General features: G+C 38.8%; 1 protein-coding gene and 1 long non-coding RNA gene across 9 annotated transcripts in view; one reads left to right on the top strand and one right to left on the bottom strand.

Moving 5' to 3' along the window:
- LOC138042886 (5-hydroxytryptamine receptor 4-like) overlaps positions 1 to 11,442 on the bottom strand; it is a 19,942-nt gene extending 8,500 nt beyond the window's left edge. The window contains exons 1-2 of one of the 2 annotated variants that reach the window (XM_068888937.1): positions 11,270 to 11,442; positions 1,128 to 1,349 (exon numbers count right to left, since the gene is read on the bottom strand). In XM_068888937.1, coding sequence (XP_068745038.1) covers positions 1,128 to 1,347 — 220 coding nt within the window. In that variant the 5' untranslated portion in view covers positions 1,348 to 1,349; positions 11,270 to 11,442. Of the gene's footprint in view, positions 1 to 1,127; positions 1,390 to 11,269 lie in introns of those variants that run through there. The other variant, XM_068888938.1, reaches the window with a different exon arrangement.
- LOC138042889 (uncharacterized) lies at positions 2,820 to 18,794 on the top strand. Of its 7 annotated transcripts, none has more exons than XR_011131113.1 (6): positions 3,272 to 3,524; positions 4,394 to 4,517; positions 7,977 to 8,036; positions 15,179 to 15,218; positions 17,272 to 17,367; positions 18,063 to 18,794. It is a non-coding gene; the product is annotated as an uncharacterized lncRNA (long non-coding RNA). The 7 variants fall into 7 exon arrangements; XR_011131117.1 differs by lacking the exons at positions 3,272 to 3,524; positions 4,394 to 4,517 and adding exons at positions 6,111 to 6,414; positions 6,504 to 6,620; XR_011131115.1 differs by lacking the exon at positions 15,179 to 15,218.
- Positions 18,795 to 20,000: the final 1,206 nt, after the last annotated feature.

Consider the following 20,000-nt stretch of genomic DNA (forward strand, 5'->3'; position numbering starts at 1 on the left):
ATCAAAAATTTTCCCGCCAAAATACGTGGGTTGCACCACAGAGACATGGAGGGGTGGACTTACGCACCGTAGTACGCGTACGGCACCATATTTTCTTACCAAGGGTCCAAGGGTGCTCTGCGCGCGCGGAGCTCCGCTAAAATGATTTTATCCTAGCTTATTTCTCTCTTTTAGATACTTGCTGAATAACAGAAGTCAACAGGCAAGAAATAAGCTGAAATCAAATGGGTAAAGGGCTTTAGTTTCTAAAGAAACCTCGTGGTGCTGCGTCAGTGGGGAAGTGCATGAAACAAAGAACATTGTGTGTTTATGAACGAAGTTGATATGGTAAATTGACCGCCGTAAAGAAACCCGAGAGCTGTCATCTTCGTCAGAGTGAAAATGCCAATTCGCTCTAACGAAGGGCTAACGCGCAAAACGTCAGCTTTTGAATCTTAATGGTGGTCAATTTACTATTTCAATCCAGTTGATAAACCCACTTCTATGAAATGTAACTCTGGCAAGGACCACACAAAATGCCTTAAGGCGGGGGTACACCTGAAAGCTGTTTTCACGCCGCTTAAAATCGGTTTCATGGAAATATCTCGTTCGCGTTTCAAGCAATACAAAAACCTTATGCTCATAACACAAATAAATGTTTTGGAGTGTTTTGTAATTTTTTTGGCGATTTTTCGGTATATTTGGGAGGAGATAGCTTTTCTCAAAAGAGTAGTAAAATTTGGAGAAATTTAAAGAAATAGTTCAGATTTGATGTAGTTTAAAAATTAGAATTTGAAGTTAAAAAATGATATATGGACACCCAAACAGTCCCCTACCAACCTGGTGTGCTCTTGGGTTGGGGGCAACTGTCTGTTGGTGTTCCAAAAATATTTTTTTTCTTTTATTCCTTCTTTAAACCGCTAAAAATGCCATTCAAATTTACGTTTACTCCCACCTTAAGTGTACGGTAACTGGAATTAAAAGGGGCATCTTAATTGAACTTGACCAGTAGCCCTCTCCTGATTGATGTGTTAACTGCAGGATCATAGTAACAGTCTTGAAGACTTAGGGGACAGCAATAATGTGCTGTAAAGCGTATTTAATTACATTTCAAATATGACGAGGAAAATTCCTTATTGAAAACTCACCAGTCAGCATATCTGCCACTGCTAAGCTAAACAGCACAATATTGTGTGGTTTCTTCAGCAAAGACGGTTTGGTGACAAGCACGACACAGAAAAATAGGTTGCTCAAAAAGGAGGCTGCTGCAATCAAACCGAACAACACGTGAAGGCCTATCTCGAGATCCTTGTTGGACGTAGGTTTGGAATCGTACGTCAGAGTTGGGTTACTGTTGTTCCTTTCCATGACTGCAAATAAGAGGGGTTTTTTTTACTTTCAGCTGGTGCTGTTAGTTTTCGTAGCTGCTTTGAGTTTGTTTACTTCTCTATTCTACAACGGAGCTTTTTCTCTGAGTGCTCCATCTCTCCTGTATTCAAAATTTATATTTTAATTTGCTTCGGTGCAAGATCCATTTTTACTAGCTATAGTCACTGGAAAACGACAGGAGTGTATAATATTATACAGTTCCGAGTGCTTTCGCATCACGGCGACAAATCGTTCTCCGAGCTAGAATCGTTCAGAGCAAATAAGCCATTGTTTGACCTTTAGTCAATTTTCACCAGTTGCTCAGCTGCAAGGCGTCAGAACAAAGTAACTGGAACTCTGCTGCCAAAAATTTAATTTTTCTAATGTACCGTATTTATTCGATTAAGCGCCCAGGGCCCGGTTGTTCGAAAGCGGATTAACTTAATCCAGGATTAGCGTAAACCTTTGTTTCACGTTTTCAACTTTTTGGTGAAAGTTTCTTTTGTTTTTTCCTGTTGTTCAGGATTGACTTCTTCTAATGTAAAGTTTTGCCGAATATCAGCGTTGAACAGCATTTGGGAGTAGAGAAATAAAGTTCTTGGTTAATTTTTAATCCGGGATTAGTGTTAATCGGCTTTTGAACAACCGGGCACAAGGCGCTTATTTAATTTTTGGACTTTCAGGGTGGGCGCTCATTCGAAGTGGGCGCTTATTCGAGGCTGGGCGCTTATTAAATTTTCACCATTTTCAGTAAGTAAAAAGTTTATTTTGTAACAAAACATGACAAAATATTAAAGCATATAAATTGTGACTGTTCATTGTTCGGTTTAACTATGCTCAGAACTAACAACTTATTGTTCGGTCTTCGCAGAAGTCTCTTTAGCTATCATAATTCTGAATCAACTTCAATGTCATTGCCGGTCACTCAGCTCAATAAGTTAACTTTCTGGCGCTGCCTCCTCGGCATCGACAGCGTAACGTCAGCAAATGGGTCAGTCGCGCGAGAAGCTGTTAGGGCTTGCTGGATGGATGCCAGGCGATATTGTCCTTGGGGGTGGGCGATTATTCGAAGCTGGGCGCTTATTAACTTTTTCTACCTTCAGGGTGAGCGCTTATTCGAAGTTGGACGCTTAATCGAATAAATACGGTACTTTTCATATCAAATCTGAGTGGCTAAGAATCTCCAAAGCAACCAACTGATTTCTAGAGAATTTGTTGGATCACGCACACTGTAGTACTGAATAGGGGCGCCAAGGGGCTCTTTAGGGTTTCTCTGAGTAATGTGTAATGAAACAGTTATTTGATTCCCCCCCCCCCCCCTCTCCCCCGATTTTTCTTGGAAGATCGAAGAAGATTCTACTTGCAGGGTACATTATTACAATCTAAAGTTAAAATTGGACTGGATACTAGTACCAGACCTCGCGTGGTCAAAGCTTGTACTCGTCTAAAGCTCTCTAATGACATTACTGTTTTCACAGAGCGTGTGGCATAATTTTTGAGATACTTTGTACTTGTACTTTACAAGACAGCTGGTCTTAAGGGTATGTATCGCTTCTTTTCCACTCTTCATGTATATCAGTGTCTTTCATAAATATGGTCCACATAAGATACGATACTTAAAGAGATTTAATTAGAGAGGTAAAGCCCAATCAACCTTTTACATTATTCGAACTCACGGCTCCGGGTTCTAGCTATACCACAGAGAACAGACCACGACACCGGGAACTCCGTGTGTGTGTTATCAGAAACCCATAAGGGTTGAAACGTGTAACGCGCGTTCACGGCTTCCGAATATTCAGTGCGAACTGATTGGTTGAATGTTTCAGTGCTAAGTACCATATTTGGAAACCCCTCGCTCTTGTTGTTCCAAATATGGTACTTTGCAAATTGAATATTCAGAAGCTTGTTTCCCAGCACACAAGGGACCGTTACACGTTTCAACCCTTATGGGTTTCTGGTGTTATTTTATTTATATTCGAACCACAGTGTTATGAACATTGAAGGGTTGTGAGAAGGGGCCTATGGTTTATCGTCTTTATCCGAGAAGACTAGAAAGTCCAACCATATGCAGACGTCTCCTCCGTTGTTGAAAGACCCCGTGGGTTGATCCAGCCGGAGATTTTTGATCCTGCGACCTCCTGCCCAGTAGCCTGATGTTCGACCAACTGAGCCCACCGGTAGGTGGTACGAATCCTTTTCGGGTTCAGTACGAACTCACAAATAAAGCCCTATTGCTATTGAATGATCGACTTCCAATTGGCTTGGCTCACTTGGTAGAGCTGCGTCCGAATTTTCCTTTCGTGGTTCATAACCGTGATGGGATTAAAAATCTCAACGTGCTTTTTCTGCGGTTTGAATCATGCCTTTCATATCTCTTTGTTCTCACGGGTAGGTACTCGGCAAAGGTTTACAAAGAATCAATAGATTGTGGGCTTATAATCAGCGATTTCAATGACGCTCTGAGTGTTCTTACGAATTAAGCCCTTGTCTTCATAGCGATACTAGGTATGTCCCTTGTACAAAGAAACGCGACAATTGGTCGGCGTAAAGTTTGCAGCGGCGACCAGCCGAGTCCAGTTGTTTTTGCGTATAACCGGCATATCAAAATAAAATATGTAGTTTTATTGAAAGGTATCATGTTTATAGCCTACGAAACATTTTGTCTAGGGATTAAAAGTCGAGAATCGTGGAAGCCCTCTTCACTATTGATAAAAGCTGCCAAAGCAGTAGAAAGATAAGCAATTATCTCCGCTCGGATCCGTTCGAATGGCCCAGAGAGTTTGTTTCTGTTGCCTTTAAGTTAGTAATATGGCGCAAAAATGGCAGTGTGAATATTTATTGATGTTGCTAGAATCGAGGGTTGCTGGTTTATTTTGTTACCCAATGAAACTTTTAAACAACATTGAATCCAATTTTATTGCCAAAGAAAATGAGAGCTCGATATTTGTTCGAGTGTTTGAATTCCGACTGCTTTAAGCCTGAGAAATTTGACTAAAAAAAGCTCCGTATCATTATGACGAGCCTTCATTCTTTATTTAATTTCTAGACCTGAAAGTTTACGCTTACGAAACGTTTTTCCGGATAAACACGTATTCCATCAACCCACGACAAAAGGATACTCCCGACTCGACTTCCAACGCGTGTGGTCCACGAATTTCACTATGGTATAGGTCAGTTTGCCTTTTAATCAAGAGTTTTGCACCTTTCACGTTCAAAAATTAATGTTAGTTAATAATTCTGGTATCGAATAAGATGTACTAGTATAAATACACAGGTGATTATACAAAATCGCGCGCTCTCATTAGCTCGCTATCTCGGATTATCAGCCGATAATCACCTCGACGGACAAAATGGCTGCCAGTAGTCGTTTTGCCACTGTAAGTGAAGATGATTTTCGCGTTGAAATGTTTCTTTCTTTCCCTTTTTTGAAATAATCACCTGTGTATTTATACTAAAACAATTATTCGCCTCAAGCTCAGTGGTTATCGGTGAATATTCATCGATAATCACTTCGCCTTCGGCGAATAATTGTTAATTAAACGTTTCAAGCCCAGTTTAGAGATGTAAAGACTAGAGTCCTTTGGTAGCTTACGACGGTTACAGGTGCCCATTTTGAAAAAAATCGTGAAAGAAGCCTATCAGAACAAAAAGAATCAATTAAGAATGTTGCTTTAAGTCGGAGAAATTTGACTAAAAAGAACTCCGTATTATGACAAGCCTTCCATCTTTATTTAATTTCTAGACCTGAAAGTTTACATTTACGAAACGTTTTCCGGATAAACACGTATTCCATGCAAAGCACCTGGTTTAAAAAAACACTCGCCTTTATCATGACAATCAAATAAAAAGTAATAAAAAGACACCTCTGTAAACTGAAAGAGCAGGCAAGGCACAAATGTCAGATGTTTGCTTCTAAAACTAAAACAAATATGCCATAAAACAAGATAAAAACCTTGCTTTTCAGGGAAAGGTCATTTTCTACCCAGCTCATTTGTCAACTATCAACAATTTTTTGGGCAACGTGGGATTGGAAATTCGATAGAAACCGATTTCTTCACCCATGAATGAGTTTTATCAAATTTGTCACTAAATTTAATCTGTTTCACACTGCATTAAACCACATATTTGGTTGCTTGTTAAAAGTATTACATGCAAGCGCATCTGACATGCAATTTAATATATATGTTAATTTTTTTTTTTAGCAAGGGAGCTCGCAAACGTTTTTTTAGTTTTGAGTAATCAGGTATCTTCTGGAATAAAATGAAAATTTCTCATAACAGATAAAATTTAATTTTATCTCGTTCGCTATCCATTTATCGCAGTGGACCCAACTTTACCATTTTTTATTGATTTCCAGGCAACATCTCTTTTAATCACGATTGTAATCTTCTTTTGTGTTGTACAGTCTAACTCGATGCTTGCTCTTTTCGGTTCGAAGCTATTTTTCATGGCAGAACATATTTAAATCGACTTAATTAAAGGTGCTTTCAAATGCCCGTTTTATTAGCAGTTGATACGCATCCCAGCAGAGAAGATCTCTTCAGTTTTGCTTAAGAAACTCACTGCCTAGTCTTGATCCATCTAAAATTCTGAAATTGAGATATTTCATATAAACATATGACCTAAAGCTATTTTACTTGAAAATAAAGTGTTAATTTCTCTTTCATAAATTTAGATATGGCATATACGTCTTAAAACCTTTAGCACTTTTTCAACAAAAAAGATGAAGTTTTAATCAGTTTTCGGAATTTAGGGCTTACCTGAAATAAGCTGCGATTTGCTACAGCACTAACGTCAATTGTTCCTATTGGAGGCGATAAACCTCACAAGTATCCCTGCCAGACATTTGTATGTTGTGGTCGATATTGCAAGAAAAAAACTTATTTTATAGAGCAAATGCATCCATCTGTTCAACAATGACAAAATAATTGTTTCTGACAAAGTTAATGGGCCAAAAAACACAAAGGTATTGCTGCTGGAGATCTGGAGGTAGAGACGAGTCAGTACATGCCCTTCACGGTATTGCAAAAATATATGATTTTGCGAATGAATGCATCTGTTGGAGAAGTATGTTATTCCTTACATTACCAATTGAATTGTAAAATATGCTTTTCAAGGAGGTTTTGCCAAATGCTTAATGATTGGGAATTTAACAGGAATCTATTTCAAAAGTGTCAGGAAAGCTGTGCGAGCTTCAGTTTTCAGAGCATAGTTGGCGCACTGGTGCCAGCAATTGCTGTCCGTCAGCGTGTCCCAGGATTAATTCCAACTGTGTGAGTTAAATTTTTTTTGGTTTTTCAATGCTGTTTCGAGAAGTTTTTCCGGGAACTCCCGTTTTTCCCTCTCAACCAAAACTAGCGTTAAATTTGTTCTGAATTATGTCGACCGGGGGAGCTCATCAAGAGGAACTTATATCTCTCATATACTTGGCCAAGGAGCTCGAGTCAACCTTTTCCCGAGTAGATTCATTTATAAAACGTCTTCCTTGGGAAATTCAGCTCGCCCTCAAAACAGTTAAGAGAGATATGACACTTTTTGCGGGAAAAACCTGTTCCTAAAAATAACCTTCCTCGGGAAGGGTTCGGCTCAAGGAGTTAGTTTGTAGTCGGCTCGCCAACCGGCAGTGGCAGAGCTTTTAGGCTCGATCAGCTGTAATCTCCACACTCTGGCTTATCGATCGGCGGTATTCAAATAAGTGAATTTCAAATGCATTAATATAAAGATGTCCTCTCAGAGGCTGTCAACGAGTATTTCTTGAACTGGTGTTCACCTAACAGGAATACAAGCACTATAAAGGTCGTTCAAGGCAATTAATTATTCAAACTGAAAAACTCTCTTGGCGTCTTACATTCTGGGACGCAGAATTTATTTTTTAACTTACTTACTGAGTAAGTATCAACACATACATGGTGGAATCAACAATATAGGACATAGGTCCCCTTTAACCACCATTCCAACCATGATACACCACAGAAGACAGAGCACAGCACCGGGAACTACGTGCCCTAATCTTTGCGACAAGTGTGCGGGTTATTTTACGTCCCACAGGATTATGAACATTGAAGGGTTGAGAGACGGAACCAGTTATTTAATTAAAGACCCTGAGTGATGGTCCGGCCGGAGTTGAACTCACGACCTCCCGCGTGACAGCCCGGTGCTCAACCAACTGAGCCACCGGTGCGCGGTGAATGCGGCTAACTAAAGTGGTCATCTTTAATTTAACATGTTTAATTTTTTAACATTACCGTGGTGAATATTCACCGATAATCACTGAGCCTGAGGCGAATAATTGTTTTAGTATAAATACACAGATGATTATATTTCAAAAAAGAGAAAAAAAAACATTTCAACGCGAAAATCATCTTCACTTACAGTGGCAAAACGACTACTGGCAGCCATTTTGTCCGTCGAGGTGATTATCGGCTGATAATCCGAGATAGCGAGCCAATGAGAGCGCGCGATTTTGTCTAATCACCTGTGTATTTATAATTATACTAATATGAGGTGGCTCGAAAAACGTTTTGTCAAGCGACGCTGAGTTGTTTATCTTTCGAAAGGAAAATTTCCTACAATCAGACACAAATTATCCACTTATTTATCTAAATTTTACTTTATCTCGTTCATTCAAGGATCGGGCAGAAACCATTTCTGATTGGTCGTTACGCGATCTGTTATAATACGATGACGAGGTAAGACTTTTTTATCAGCGCCGATCGAGAAAAATGTTGGTATTATTGAATGTATTATTGTTGACCATTGAACTCACATAAAAAGTAACATGACGTGTCGACGACTTCATGCCATCCTTGTCGAATGAACAAGTAAAAAATAACGGCAAGGCATATTTATAGTACTGGGATGTGACAAAAACCATTACAATCCCAACAATTTGCTCTGTAAATAACGCTAGATTGTAGTGAGCGACTAATACGGTCCTTGTAAGGAAAGAAAGATTTTATACATCGAGTGCTCTGAAAAACATGGTTTTTACATCGGTAAAACTAAACGGCGGCTTCACGATAGAAAAACCGAACATTTTAAGGCCCTAGCTAAAAATGACAATACTTCAGCCATTGCTGACCACTTCAAGGCCACTGGACATAACATCAAGTGGGATCACTTTGATATTTTAGCGAAGGGCAAAACAGACTATCATTGTAAGAGACCTTCTTTATTCAAGAACTTGAGCCAGCTTTCAACGTCAACGTCGGAAGTGAAAAGCTGATGCTTTATCAATCTTTTCTGTTTTTATTTTTATTATTATTATTATTATTATTATTATTATTATTATTATTATTATATATTTTACTGTTAAGTATTTGCTTAATCTAGGTTCCAGTTTCAACGGTTACTTTTGAAAATGTATGTAGAGCACATACGAAACGTCAAGTCATAATCAAAATGAACAAGTTTAATATGTTTATCACTGCTGTTTGTGTCTTATTTTTGATCAAACTACGATGGCCCAAGAACAAAAGTATTCATGTAAAAAGTTTCGCGCGAATGAAATCCGCTTGCGTATTCAGTTTCGGTCTTTTGTTTTTGATCAAAAGCATTTCAAATATCAAGCAATCGAGTTTGCCACGGCATTTCTTGAGGACTTTAAAGTTTTTAATTAAATTGGCAGGTGTTAAGGCACGCTCGACCCTGAAATGTTTTCCAATTACGGAATATTTATGTTCTTCTATGCGTTGATAGAGATCGCGTATCACAGCTAGACACTAGGGACTTTACGATCTACGACGGCGACGTTGATGAAAACGTCACCTCAAAATATAACTTTGCACTATCGTAAGTTTCTCGCCGTTAGGTCATCTCGTTCGCGTCGTACAATGTGGGTGAAGTGTCCTAGAAATAAATTGGCACGAGCAGTTTGGGAGTAAAAATAGACAATGAAAGATTCACATTTAAATGTTCGCGTTATCGTCAAAACCAGAAATTTGGTGATTTCAGGTCGTTGTTGTGCAGAGAACCGCACGAATTTGTGCTAAAATGCGTGCCACGCGTGCAGCAAGATTACTTTTCCTCTTTTAACCAATGACATTGCTGTTTCGAGGCGTTCTCGTTGACGACCGCGTCGTAAATCGTAAAGTCCCTACTCTAGCTCTGGTACGCGATCTCTCAGACGCCACCAATTTGCTGACATGTCTTAATGAAGCCCACCCCTCCATTCAATTTAAGATGGAAATAGCAAGCAATGATCGATTGCCATTCATTGGCATGGAAATCACCAAAATCGACGGCAGCCTTGAAACCCGTGTTTACAGAAAGAAAACAAATAAAGGGCTCCTTTTGCACTACCAAAGCCATGTTGACAGCCGGTACAAACGGTCACTGCTTAGAACAATGTTAGACCGTGCAAAACGCTTGTCGTCTACGCAAGATTTCTTTTCGCAGGAATGTAAGAACTTAAAGGACATATTTTTGAAATTGAAATATCCCGAGAAGCTCATCGACTCAGCTATCAATCGCATCCAGCATCCTACAGACCCAGTTCAAACACCATCTGACAGCCCTGTTCGGATTACGTTGCCATTTAAAGATCAGAAATCGGCTGTCGTTGTTCGCAGACAACTTGCCGACCTCGGAACGAAAATTAATCAGCAACTGCAACCAGTGTTCACAAGCAAAAAGATCATTGATCATCTGAGAGTCACGGAAGAAAAGCCTCCCCTGATAAACGAGCAAAATGTAGTATATAAATTTACATGTGATTTGCGCGATGCAAATTATATTGGTTACACTTGCCGCCATCTCCATCAACGCGTAGAAGAACATAAATATTCCGTGATTGGAAAACATTTCAGGGTCGAGCAATTTAATTAAAAACTTTAAAGTCCTCAAGAAATGCCGTGGCAAACTCGATTGCTTGATATTTGAAATGCTTTTGATCAAAAACAAAAGACCGAAACTGAATACGCAAGCGGATTCCATTCGCGCGAAACTTCTTACATGAATATATATATAGTTATATACATATATTCTTTTCTTTTTCTTTTTCTTTCTTTTTTGTTTAACATGAATGTTTTCATGTAACGTTTCAAATTTAATTTTGTCACATCCCAGTACTATAAATATGCCTTGCCGTTATTTTTTTACTTGTTCATTCAACAATGATGACATGAAGTCGTCGAAACGTCATGTTACTTTCCTAGCTCTAGTTAATTTTCTTACTTAAATGTTTTTCGAAATCGGTTTTTATAATAAAAAACTAAGCAAACAGAAGCAACAACGGACTGCCGAGAGAGATACTACTTTCTACGTAGATACGTTTTGTAAGGTTTTGCTTATTGCTAAAGAAAGGTGAAACAAGGTACCCAAGAATAAAACTGGGCAAAGCAGCGAAAAAGTTTGAATAAAGAACGAAACAATCTTGCCAATTTTAATTTTTTTCATAAAACGGCGCCAAATGGCAAACGCATGCTGAGCCTGGTTGTTTTACTAATTGCAGTCTATTTTGCTAGGAGAAAAAAGCATCTTGTCGGTGCAGTAGTCGTTGTTAACGCTCTCTATTTATCTCAGAGGAAACTGAAAATACTTAACGTTTACTAAAGGTTCTATAGATAATAACTGAAAATATTTCGATCGACATCATCGCAAGATGAATAAATATGGTCGCGCGCCTATAACTCTGGTATGGTACTTGAATTATAATCCTGATGGAAACATGAATCCCTCGCCGGTTAAATTGCGAGAGCTGTCATAGTCCTTTACTGTACTTTCGTATCAGTTGGATGAATTCGAAGACTGATCAGGTAGATAAGCAAGACACCGGCATCGCGGCATTGCATTCCTTGTGAGTGCTTGTATTTTCGCAAGCTTTCTTTTCTGCACCCTGAACTACTCAAAAAGCGCTCATATAACTGCGAAGAAACTTGACCTTAATATAACAGTTTTCGAGCCCGTAGAATCCAAATCTTACCTGAAATACGTAGATCCTCTTCGAGACGTGCTTGAGCTCTTTCTACAAAAATTTGATGGCAAAAACACTTTTAACGATACCACAATCTAAACACCAATTATTATACTGCAAATGTGTGGATGCACCTGCAAGAAAAATAATTAGTTCACACAAATTGACTTTGTGAGGCCAAACTAATGTAGGTGCTTTGCCAGTAGGTATGGGTGTATACCATTTAGGTTAATCCGCATTCAAATATATTTTGACAGCATAAAATTAAGAGAAAATTAAGGGAAGAGATAATGACTGAGGAAGTTTCCATTGATGTCGAAGAAGATTCATCTCGAAAAAAAGGACAGTCTGTGTGTACGTTCCTTCTTTTGGACATGCAAATGTGTTGAAAATTTAAAACAAGATACAAAGGCTGGAAAGGGACCCGAGAGGACACAGTCGCATCGGGTTTTTTTTTCCGCTTTTATTATCTCCGTGGCGTACTTGTCTCATAACAATAATTTGATACTTACAAAGGCATGTTTAATATTGACAGTACTTCAGGAACAATAAAACAGAAAGTATAACAAACGTTCATTTGTGGTCGGAGCCAAAAAGTAAACGCTCCTTCACGGCTGCCTTGCATGCGAGCTGTAGTGCTATCCGCATGTGGTATGGAGTTTAGCTGATTTTATTGCCAGATTCTCTGCACAGGCGTAGGTGTTGCAGCAAGAAATTCAGCCTCACGTTTAACGCCAGAGCCCATTTGTTCGAAAGCACCTTAACGCCAACCCGCGATTAAAAATATATCGAGGTTTTAATTTCGCCCTCTGAAAGTGCGTTCAAAATTTTATATTATGCTCAACGTAAAGGAAAGTGTAAAGGCCTGGCCAACCGCCCGCAACATTTCAATGCAACATCTTGGAACATTGTTGGGAACAACATGTTGAGTACGTTTGGCTACCCTGTTGCGATATGTTGCACGCGTTTGGCCAGTCCATTCAACCAACACATGTCAACAATGCTGCAAAATTTTGCGTTGAAATATTGGGAGCGTTTGGCCAGGCCTTAAGTCACAGCGGAGGGGGCAAAAATCTTTCAGGAAATCTATATTGATTGGAAAATAAACTAGAATCAAAAGTTCACACTAACCCAGGGTTAACTAAACCGGGCTTTGAGCAACTGAGCCCAGGGTTAAATTTGAGAACCTTGTTTAATTCAGCTCATTTCTTACGCCTGAGCAACAGAAGATGGAGCTACTTCTCAAAAGAAGGAGAGAAGATAAAATAAGAGAATTCTCATACTTTTATCACAAGTAACAGCTGGGGCCAGTTAGCTCCAGTTGTTCAAACGATGGATAGCGCTATCCACCGAATAAATCACTATCCAGCGGATAAACACAAGCAAAACCAATTGAGTTATCCAGTGTGTTACTTGAAGATTTTTTTTTAAGGCTTTCCCAGAATTCAGGGGAGGGGAGATTAAAAGCATGGCTTCGTTGAATGTTGTTTGTGTTACTCGTTTCCTTGAGTATTGCCACCTTTCATAGCGATAAACATGGTGTCAGAAGTGAACAAATTCAAGAGGTACATTCTTTAACAGTAGAAGACTGCGAGGTGAGCGATTTCATTTGAAGCCAGTTCGCTGTTGCAGTATTTCACCGTTCTACACATTGAACACGTGGAAGTTTATCAGCCGCCATATTGGATCTCTGCTCTCGAAAGCACCGAAATTGTGAGTACAAAGCTTCTCTTTCATCCTGTCAGTTTATACCATACCGCCACCGCCACCTATGAATGTAAAAGACGATGTTTCAACTATCACTATCAATCACTATCCAGCGGATAAACACTATCAAAACCAAGTGAGTTATCCAGTGAATAGTGATTTATCCGGCGGATAGCGCTTAAAAAACTGAGGCCAGTTTTGTTTGCCGCGTCACGTACACGATGCAAAAATCGACGTTTGATGCAATAATCGGTTTTGTCACAACTGGCAAATTAACATCGTAAACATCGTTCTTTGCGAATATCCAAGTTCAGCGTTACGATGAGAAGAGCGCTGGATTAAGCTGTGGATCGGAGGTCATCAATTCATGGCCGCCTTTATACTGTTATCGAAGGAGAAAGTGCCAGGTTTGAATGACATCTGCATACTTTATAGAGTTCCATACTTCTATTCGCCTTGGATGAGGACCACAAACCGTAGTATACTTGCTTGAAACCCTGGCTTGTTAATAAACTTTGTGGGACGGGACGCCAAAGAGCACAGCACATAAGGTGAAAACCATAATTTCACTTCTTGGACCATAAATTGTTATCATTATCACGGATTACGTAATTCCTATTGACTCACATGACTCTTCTTGAACATTGCTTATCCTAGATTTTCAATTGCTACACGTGGGCGTTCAAAAAAAAAAGACTTTCTGCCAAGTGCCCTTCAAATTTGGTGTACTGAATGATTTAGTCACCTTCCAAAAACTTTATCCGTACTTAACATATTTATGGTTTAGATTTTGAAAAATAATTTTCAGTAAATATTTCACGAAATAATAATAAACCTTTAAATAAACAGAGACAGTCAAAGGTAAACTCAATTAGTTTCAAAGCAATTTAAATTTGAAGATTGAAAAATACAGCAGGAAATTTGTGACAACTTGTCGACGACAAAGAGGAACAAAAAAATGAGAGCGTGCCGTTTAGACTTCACACAGGTTTGTGAATATAAATTCCTCTTTGCAACTGGCAATAAATCATATATTGGGAATGACAACCATTAGAATGACTTCCGACGGATAGAAATTTGGACAGTTTCCATGAAACACAAATTAGATGATGAATAAGTCCCCAAACGGTCCACAAAGTACGACACCAGTGCCATCTTTTCCTCTTCCACCCTTCGGCTAAAGATTAAGGTATACATAACTTGGTTCATTGTTCATGTTATAGGATCTAAGAAAAACTGAAAACTGCGCCTCCTACCGTCCTTGCTTACAATGATTGTCAATATAATAAATTTACGCCTTATGATCACTTTCTTCTGTGTCATTTCCAGTACATAAATGATATTTTTTTTAAGTTTAAAAGCCCCGTTTACAGGAGCGAGTCTTCCTTCACAATTTCTTGACAATTATCATTGCTCGTGTAGACGATGAACAAGTTTTCCTTGACAAGTTTAGCAACAATATTAGCAGCAACATTCGCAATTAATATTCCTTGCAACATTTTCCTTGACGCCTGTTCGGTGCCGACACGCAGTGATCTCCTATGAGGGGGAATGTGAACAAGCTTTCTAACTCAATATGGCGAACCATATGACGCTCTCTCATTGGTTCATTAATAATTTGTCGCAGCAACTTGTTGCCGGAAGTGTACACACGGTGCGACAACGTTGCTTTCGCTAATTTTGCCGGTGCGATCAGTCGCACACATTCAAACTGGTTTCAGTGCATAACGTTATATAGCTATTATGTTCTTCCCAAGTGCAACATGCAAGCAAAGGCAATTTGCATTCTCGACTTACGCTAAAATTCTCTGAAGACCATTAATTTGCTCATGAATGGGCTAATACAGGAATTATTTCAATCCTAATATCCTTTGTAGAGCATGGGTTATCAATATCAAAGAATTTTCGATCGGCCATTGTATTAAGTCTAGACTATACGTGGCATAATTTGTAGCTTTTTGATGGGTGTGTCAAATTCGCTCGAGTTGTTCATAAAATCTCTCATTTTTCGTTAATTCATTGATTCATAAAAACACAAGGCAACCGAATGAAACAGCCAGAACTTTCTCTGCCTTCGCTTGATGCATATCTAATAAGTTGAAAACAAAAACATTATTCTTGATTTTAACATTTCTTCGGAATACTTGCGAGAGTTGAAACTCTGATCGTTTTATCTCTTCATTCATTGAAACGTCTCTTTGCATCATTTAGCTGAGTCAATACTGCTAGAAGGACCACGGAATATTTAATGGTGAGTACTATAACTAATATCTCTCGATTTGGCATAGTTTTCGGATGCTACTCCACTCTGGTAAGTAGGTACCCTACCGGGCCCTTAGCAGTCAGTAGGGACATACGATCTACGGCAGCGACGGCAAATGAATTCCAAGTTAACGTTTTAAACTTTCAGTTTTTTGGCAACTGTTCCAGTTTATTCAAATTCTAAAAACAACTGACCCACCACGAACTACCCACTAACTTCATTAGGAAACTTTAAGGTAATCTCTTGTCAAAATCTAATGCCTTGTGCTCAGGAGTTTTACCGACGTTGCAAATTTACGAACGGACTTGTTCAAAATGCTAGTGTATAGCCATTATCTTCCTTCAGTTAGTGAAGTTGAGGTTTTAAAACCTTTACAAAAACCGTAGACGATAAGTCTTGCACAGTATTAGTGTTGGATCAGGGAACATCGTGACCAATCAAAATTGATTAAACAGTACTTATGAAAGTCAAGTAGACTACTGCGAAAATGTATTTCTTTGAACAATATTTCCGCTGGCCAATCACGTTACTTTATCATTTCAGGAAAACCTCTTTAATTACTTTGAAACATGTGTATATATATCCTGTAAACTCTCTACATCTCCAAATAAACCTGATGAAGGCTGGTATTGGCCAGCCGAAATATATATAATAGAAGTTATCTACTAGACTTTCATAAATACTTCCTTACGTTATGGCCTTCTCCGGATGACGTCGCCAGAGGTCGTCGTCGTCGAAGGTCCCTCCGTGCATACGGCGAGAACTACTGAAATTTTAATTGACCAATCAGAGTTCAGCGAGCGGGAAAACTGTGCTATCGGACGTCAAGTCAATTTTTCGTAATCAGAGGGCCAGAAAACCACTTTAAAAGATTCTGTGGCAAGTTTTTTGTCAACAAACTTTGGCGCCAAAACTGGGTTGCCAGCGAGCGGCAATTCGAACGTCAGCTGTTGTGCTTTGGCGTTTATTTGTGCTTTTCCAATTATTTTAAGGCGAATTCAGTCCTAGCATTTTCAAATCAAGTGTAAGAAGACGTCAAAGCTGTTTTGATAATTTTGTTTATTTGTGTTAAGTTACGGTGAAAAAAGACTTTGTTGGCGTCCTTTCGACAGGGTAGATCGGTCGGCAACAACGTCGTCACAGAAATGCACCGTTTCCGATGAAATGGCGGCAAAAGGATTGACAGGATAGCACGTGCAATTTTGACTGCCGCGCGCATTGCGGGCCTGGGTTCCGTTTGCACAGCTCGTAACTGGTGATTATTCACGATTCATCCGAACGCGCTGTGCAAAACGCACTTGGACCAATGAGTATAGATCGAACTGTGTGGTAACAGTGGTCTTGACGTAAAGATAATAAATCACATATTTTACGACGCAAAGAAGTGTACTTAAATGCATCAGGCAAGCTAGGGAAGCAGGATATTTTTTGGCCTCCTTTCAGTTCGCAGAGGTTTCGTGATCCATTCAAATGGTGTACTTTTTTCTTTCTTTCGTTTTATCTTTGGTTAAAAGCTGCTAAAAATTCTTAAGTGTTTTGATTCGGCCTTTGCCATATGGAAATTAAGCCTTGGGCGTTAGAAGCTTTTTTTAATATTTCAAGCGAATACAGTATACAAGTCAACAGCATGATGAAAGCTTATGGAAAATGACATAGAAAATCCGACTAAAATGACGGTAGCTTTGGATTTTGCCGCGTGCATTACCATGTACCCATGGTATGCCGCATGTACCTGTTACAGGTAAATTTGAAATTCAGGTTGAAATGATTTCAATCTAGGTAAATTTAATTTTAACCTGGGTTGAAATTGAAAGTACGAAAAATGAACAAAAATTTCATAAATAGTTAGCAAGTACGTGTATATTGGTAAGTAAATCGGTGCTGGAAGGAAGGGAATATGGTTAACGTACGTTTTTCATGAGTCAGTCTGTAATAACACCTTTGGTTGTTATTAAGTCTAAGCACTGATTTTAAATGGTTAACATTAAGGTTGGGGTTAGGCATACTGTGCCTGATAACCAATTCTGCTTTTCTTTCTTAGGGCTTTTTAGAAGGCCATTGTTCATTGATGAATCTCCTTTAGAGGGCAGGGGGAAACAATATTAAATTATCTTCTAAGGAATAAAAGAACCGAAACGTACGTGATTTATTGTTGATTTTTAATTTGCTTAGTTATTTGCTCTATCGTTTAATTTGCTTATATGGAATTCGCAATGATCAAAAGCAAGTAAAAACAAAACTTTAAAAAGTCAGGAAAAAGGGTTTTGTAATCTATTGATCAGAAGCCATTTTGTAGGCTCTTGTAAGTGTTATTTCTTTTGAATTTTAATTCTCTTTTTAAATTTTGCTGAGTCCGTTTGTAGTGATAAATCCAAATTTTGTGATTATTTTGACAAAGCCCCCTCCAAGTTATACAATTTTGACAACTAGCACATTTGGATGAAGGGGCGTTTTCATTTCCGTTTTATTAATTTTCAGCGCTATATAATCCTGAAGTTTGAACTTCTTTTTTTTCTTCTTCCCTTTCTGATGTGTGATAACTGCAAACGGTAGACTGCTGGCTGCCTACAAACAGCGCTGATAAGAAATATTTAAGGCTAAGCACCCATTTCAAATAGTGCTGATAAGCAGTATTTAAGTCTCTTTACCCTTTTTTGAGCTGTTAGCTTTCAATAACTGTGATTTAGAGTTAGTCTGCAAGTGTCAGACACTGCTCTCCTTCAATGTCAGGTTCATCCACTTTTTCAAATTATTAACCATTCCCCTGCTCTGTATTTGATGTAGCTGTGATTTGTCCACTCATTTGTGGCTTTTTTATTTCTTTTCTCCCAGAGATTCCGAAAACCACTTCATGCAGCATTTTGGCAATTGTTCTGTGAATGGTTGTATTTTTTTTACAAGCGGTTTCTCCAAGATGACGACACCAGTGGTTCGAAGACGAGTTCTTTCCTTTGATTAAACTGCAAAGGTTATCTTTTGTAGTTCTATTTTCCCATGCCACCATCTTTTTTTCACAGTGGGAACGCTGTGTTTGCGGCGAAAATCGGTTTGTTGTATCATGACTAGCAATGATGCCTTATTCCTGGTGTATTTTGCATAGCGACGTAAATAAACTTCAATTAGCACAATATTTGACTATTTGTCCTTCAGAATCAAGATCCCAGCTCTTTCAAACAATTTTTGTTTCCGTTGCACAGGAGAATTCGTTTTCATTCTTCTTCCGATAAATTTTGCCACCCTTTAACTTGTTCACGAAGTTCCATCGGTGGCCTTTCAGCTTTGTGGATGAGCTCAAATTTTTCTAGGTCTTATTTTATGTCATTTACGCATGTGCGAAATGGTGTTTGTCGTGAAGGCTTGGAAATAGCTTAAACTCATTGGTAGAAAAAACATTTAGACGACTTCAGTTGCCGATTCGATGGCTTAGCGGTTCATACGAAGGAGAAGAAATCTCGGATGTCCAGTGGTGCGAGGGTTCGAATCCTTGGAGCGGTATGGAATGATGGTAGTAAGTAAGGGCCGTAAGGGGGAAGGTAAGAAGGAGATAGTTAGTGGAGGAAGGACGGAAGGCAAGGAAAAGGTGGAGAAGGGTGTTTTCTTTCTTATCCCCACTAAAAAATCCAGGCCCAAATTTTAAAATTAATCCCCAAAAAAGGGAAACCTTTTTTTAGACAGTTCCTAATAACCTTGTTTGAAAAAAATTGACCTAGGTTCAAACAAATCAACCTAGGTTGAAATTAAATTAAGCTAAATTTTAATTCAACCTGTAACATACCCATTGCATACCTATTTTTTTTGTGATGTTACCTAGTTACAATGCTTTTTTAAACATCATTTTGCTTACGATAAGACTTTAGACAGATTGAGGAAACTAAGTGTTCATTAAAGGGAACCTCCATCTCCACTAATTATTCCTTGAGTCAAATCTTTCCCGAGTAAGTTTATTTTTAGGAACAGCTTTTTCCCGCGAAAAGTATCATATTTCCCTTCACGCTGCGATAGCTTTGTTTTGATTGGCTTTTACAACAGCGGGCGTCCTATAAAGAAATTTACTTGGGAAAGGTTTGCCTCCCAGGCCAAGTATGGAAGATAAAGGCACCATTAATGAGCTCCTGCTGGAGAAATCCAGTCACTAATTTGCACAAAGTACAGCCAGTAAGACCTCCATGGAGATACTTTAACTTAGTGGAAACGATCAAAGTATAATTTATTATAGTAAAGTCAGTTGATTAGGTGTGTATATACATTTACATCTTCTTGTACATATTTCAGTCTTCATTGTAGTTTTTTTCAGTGAAAGTTCCAAATCGCAAGAGAATAGAAGCCGCCCCAAATCTCGTTCCCAGGGTCTCTTGTCTTCTTAAAGACAATGGAGACCCTGATAATGGCGGTTTTTTGCCTGACACCTAATAGACCATTTTCGAATTCTCACGGCTGGACTGGATCTAGCATGAAATGGAGGCTAATGCATGCAAATTAATTTGTGTGTGAAAAGATTTCTCAGCATTTGCCTCCTTTTGATATTAGATCCAGTCCAACCAAATGGTCTATTATGTACTTATTGACTGAGTGGGAGGGCCGGACGGGAAAATATTTGGCTCGAGGTCATGGCGTACGGACCGAGCGCAAATATTTTCCTGTCCGACCCGACATAAAGTCAGTCAATAAGCATTTTATCATATGGGCTTTTTACAATATTTATTAGCACTCAGAAGATAAAGTAGGACAAAATAAAAAACAAAAATCTGCACACCAGTTACTTCTAAAATC

Source organism: Montipora capricornis, chromosome 3, assembly GCF_036669925.1.
Source record: "Montipora capricornis isolate CH-2021 chromosome 3, ASM3666992v2, whole genome shotgun sequence".
NCBI classification, from domain to species: domain Eukaryota; kingdom Metazoa; phylum Cnidaria; class Anthozoa; order Scleractinia; family Acroporidae; genus Montipora; species Montipora capricornis.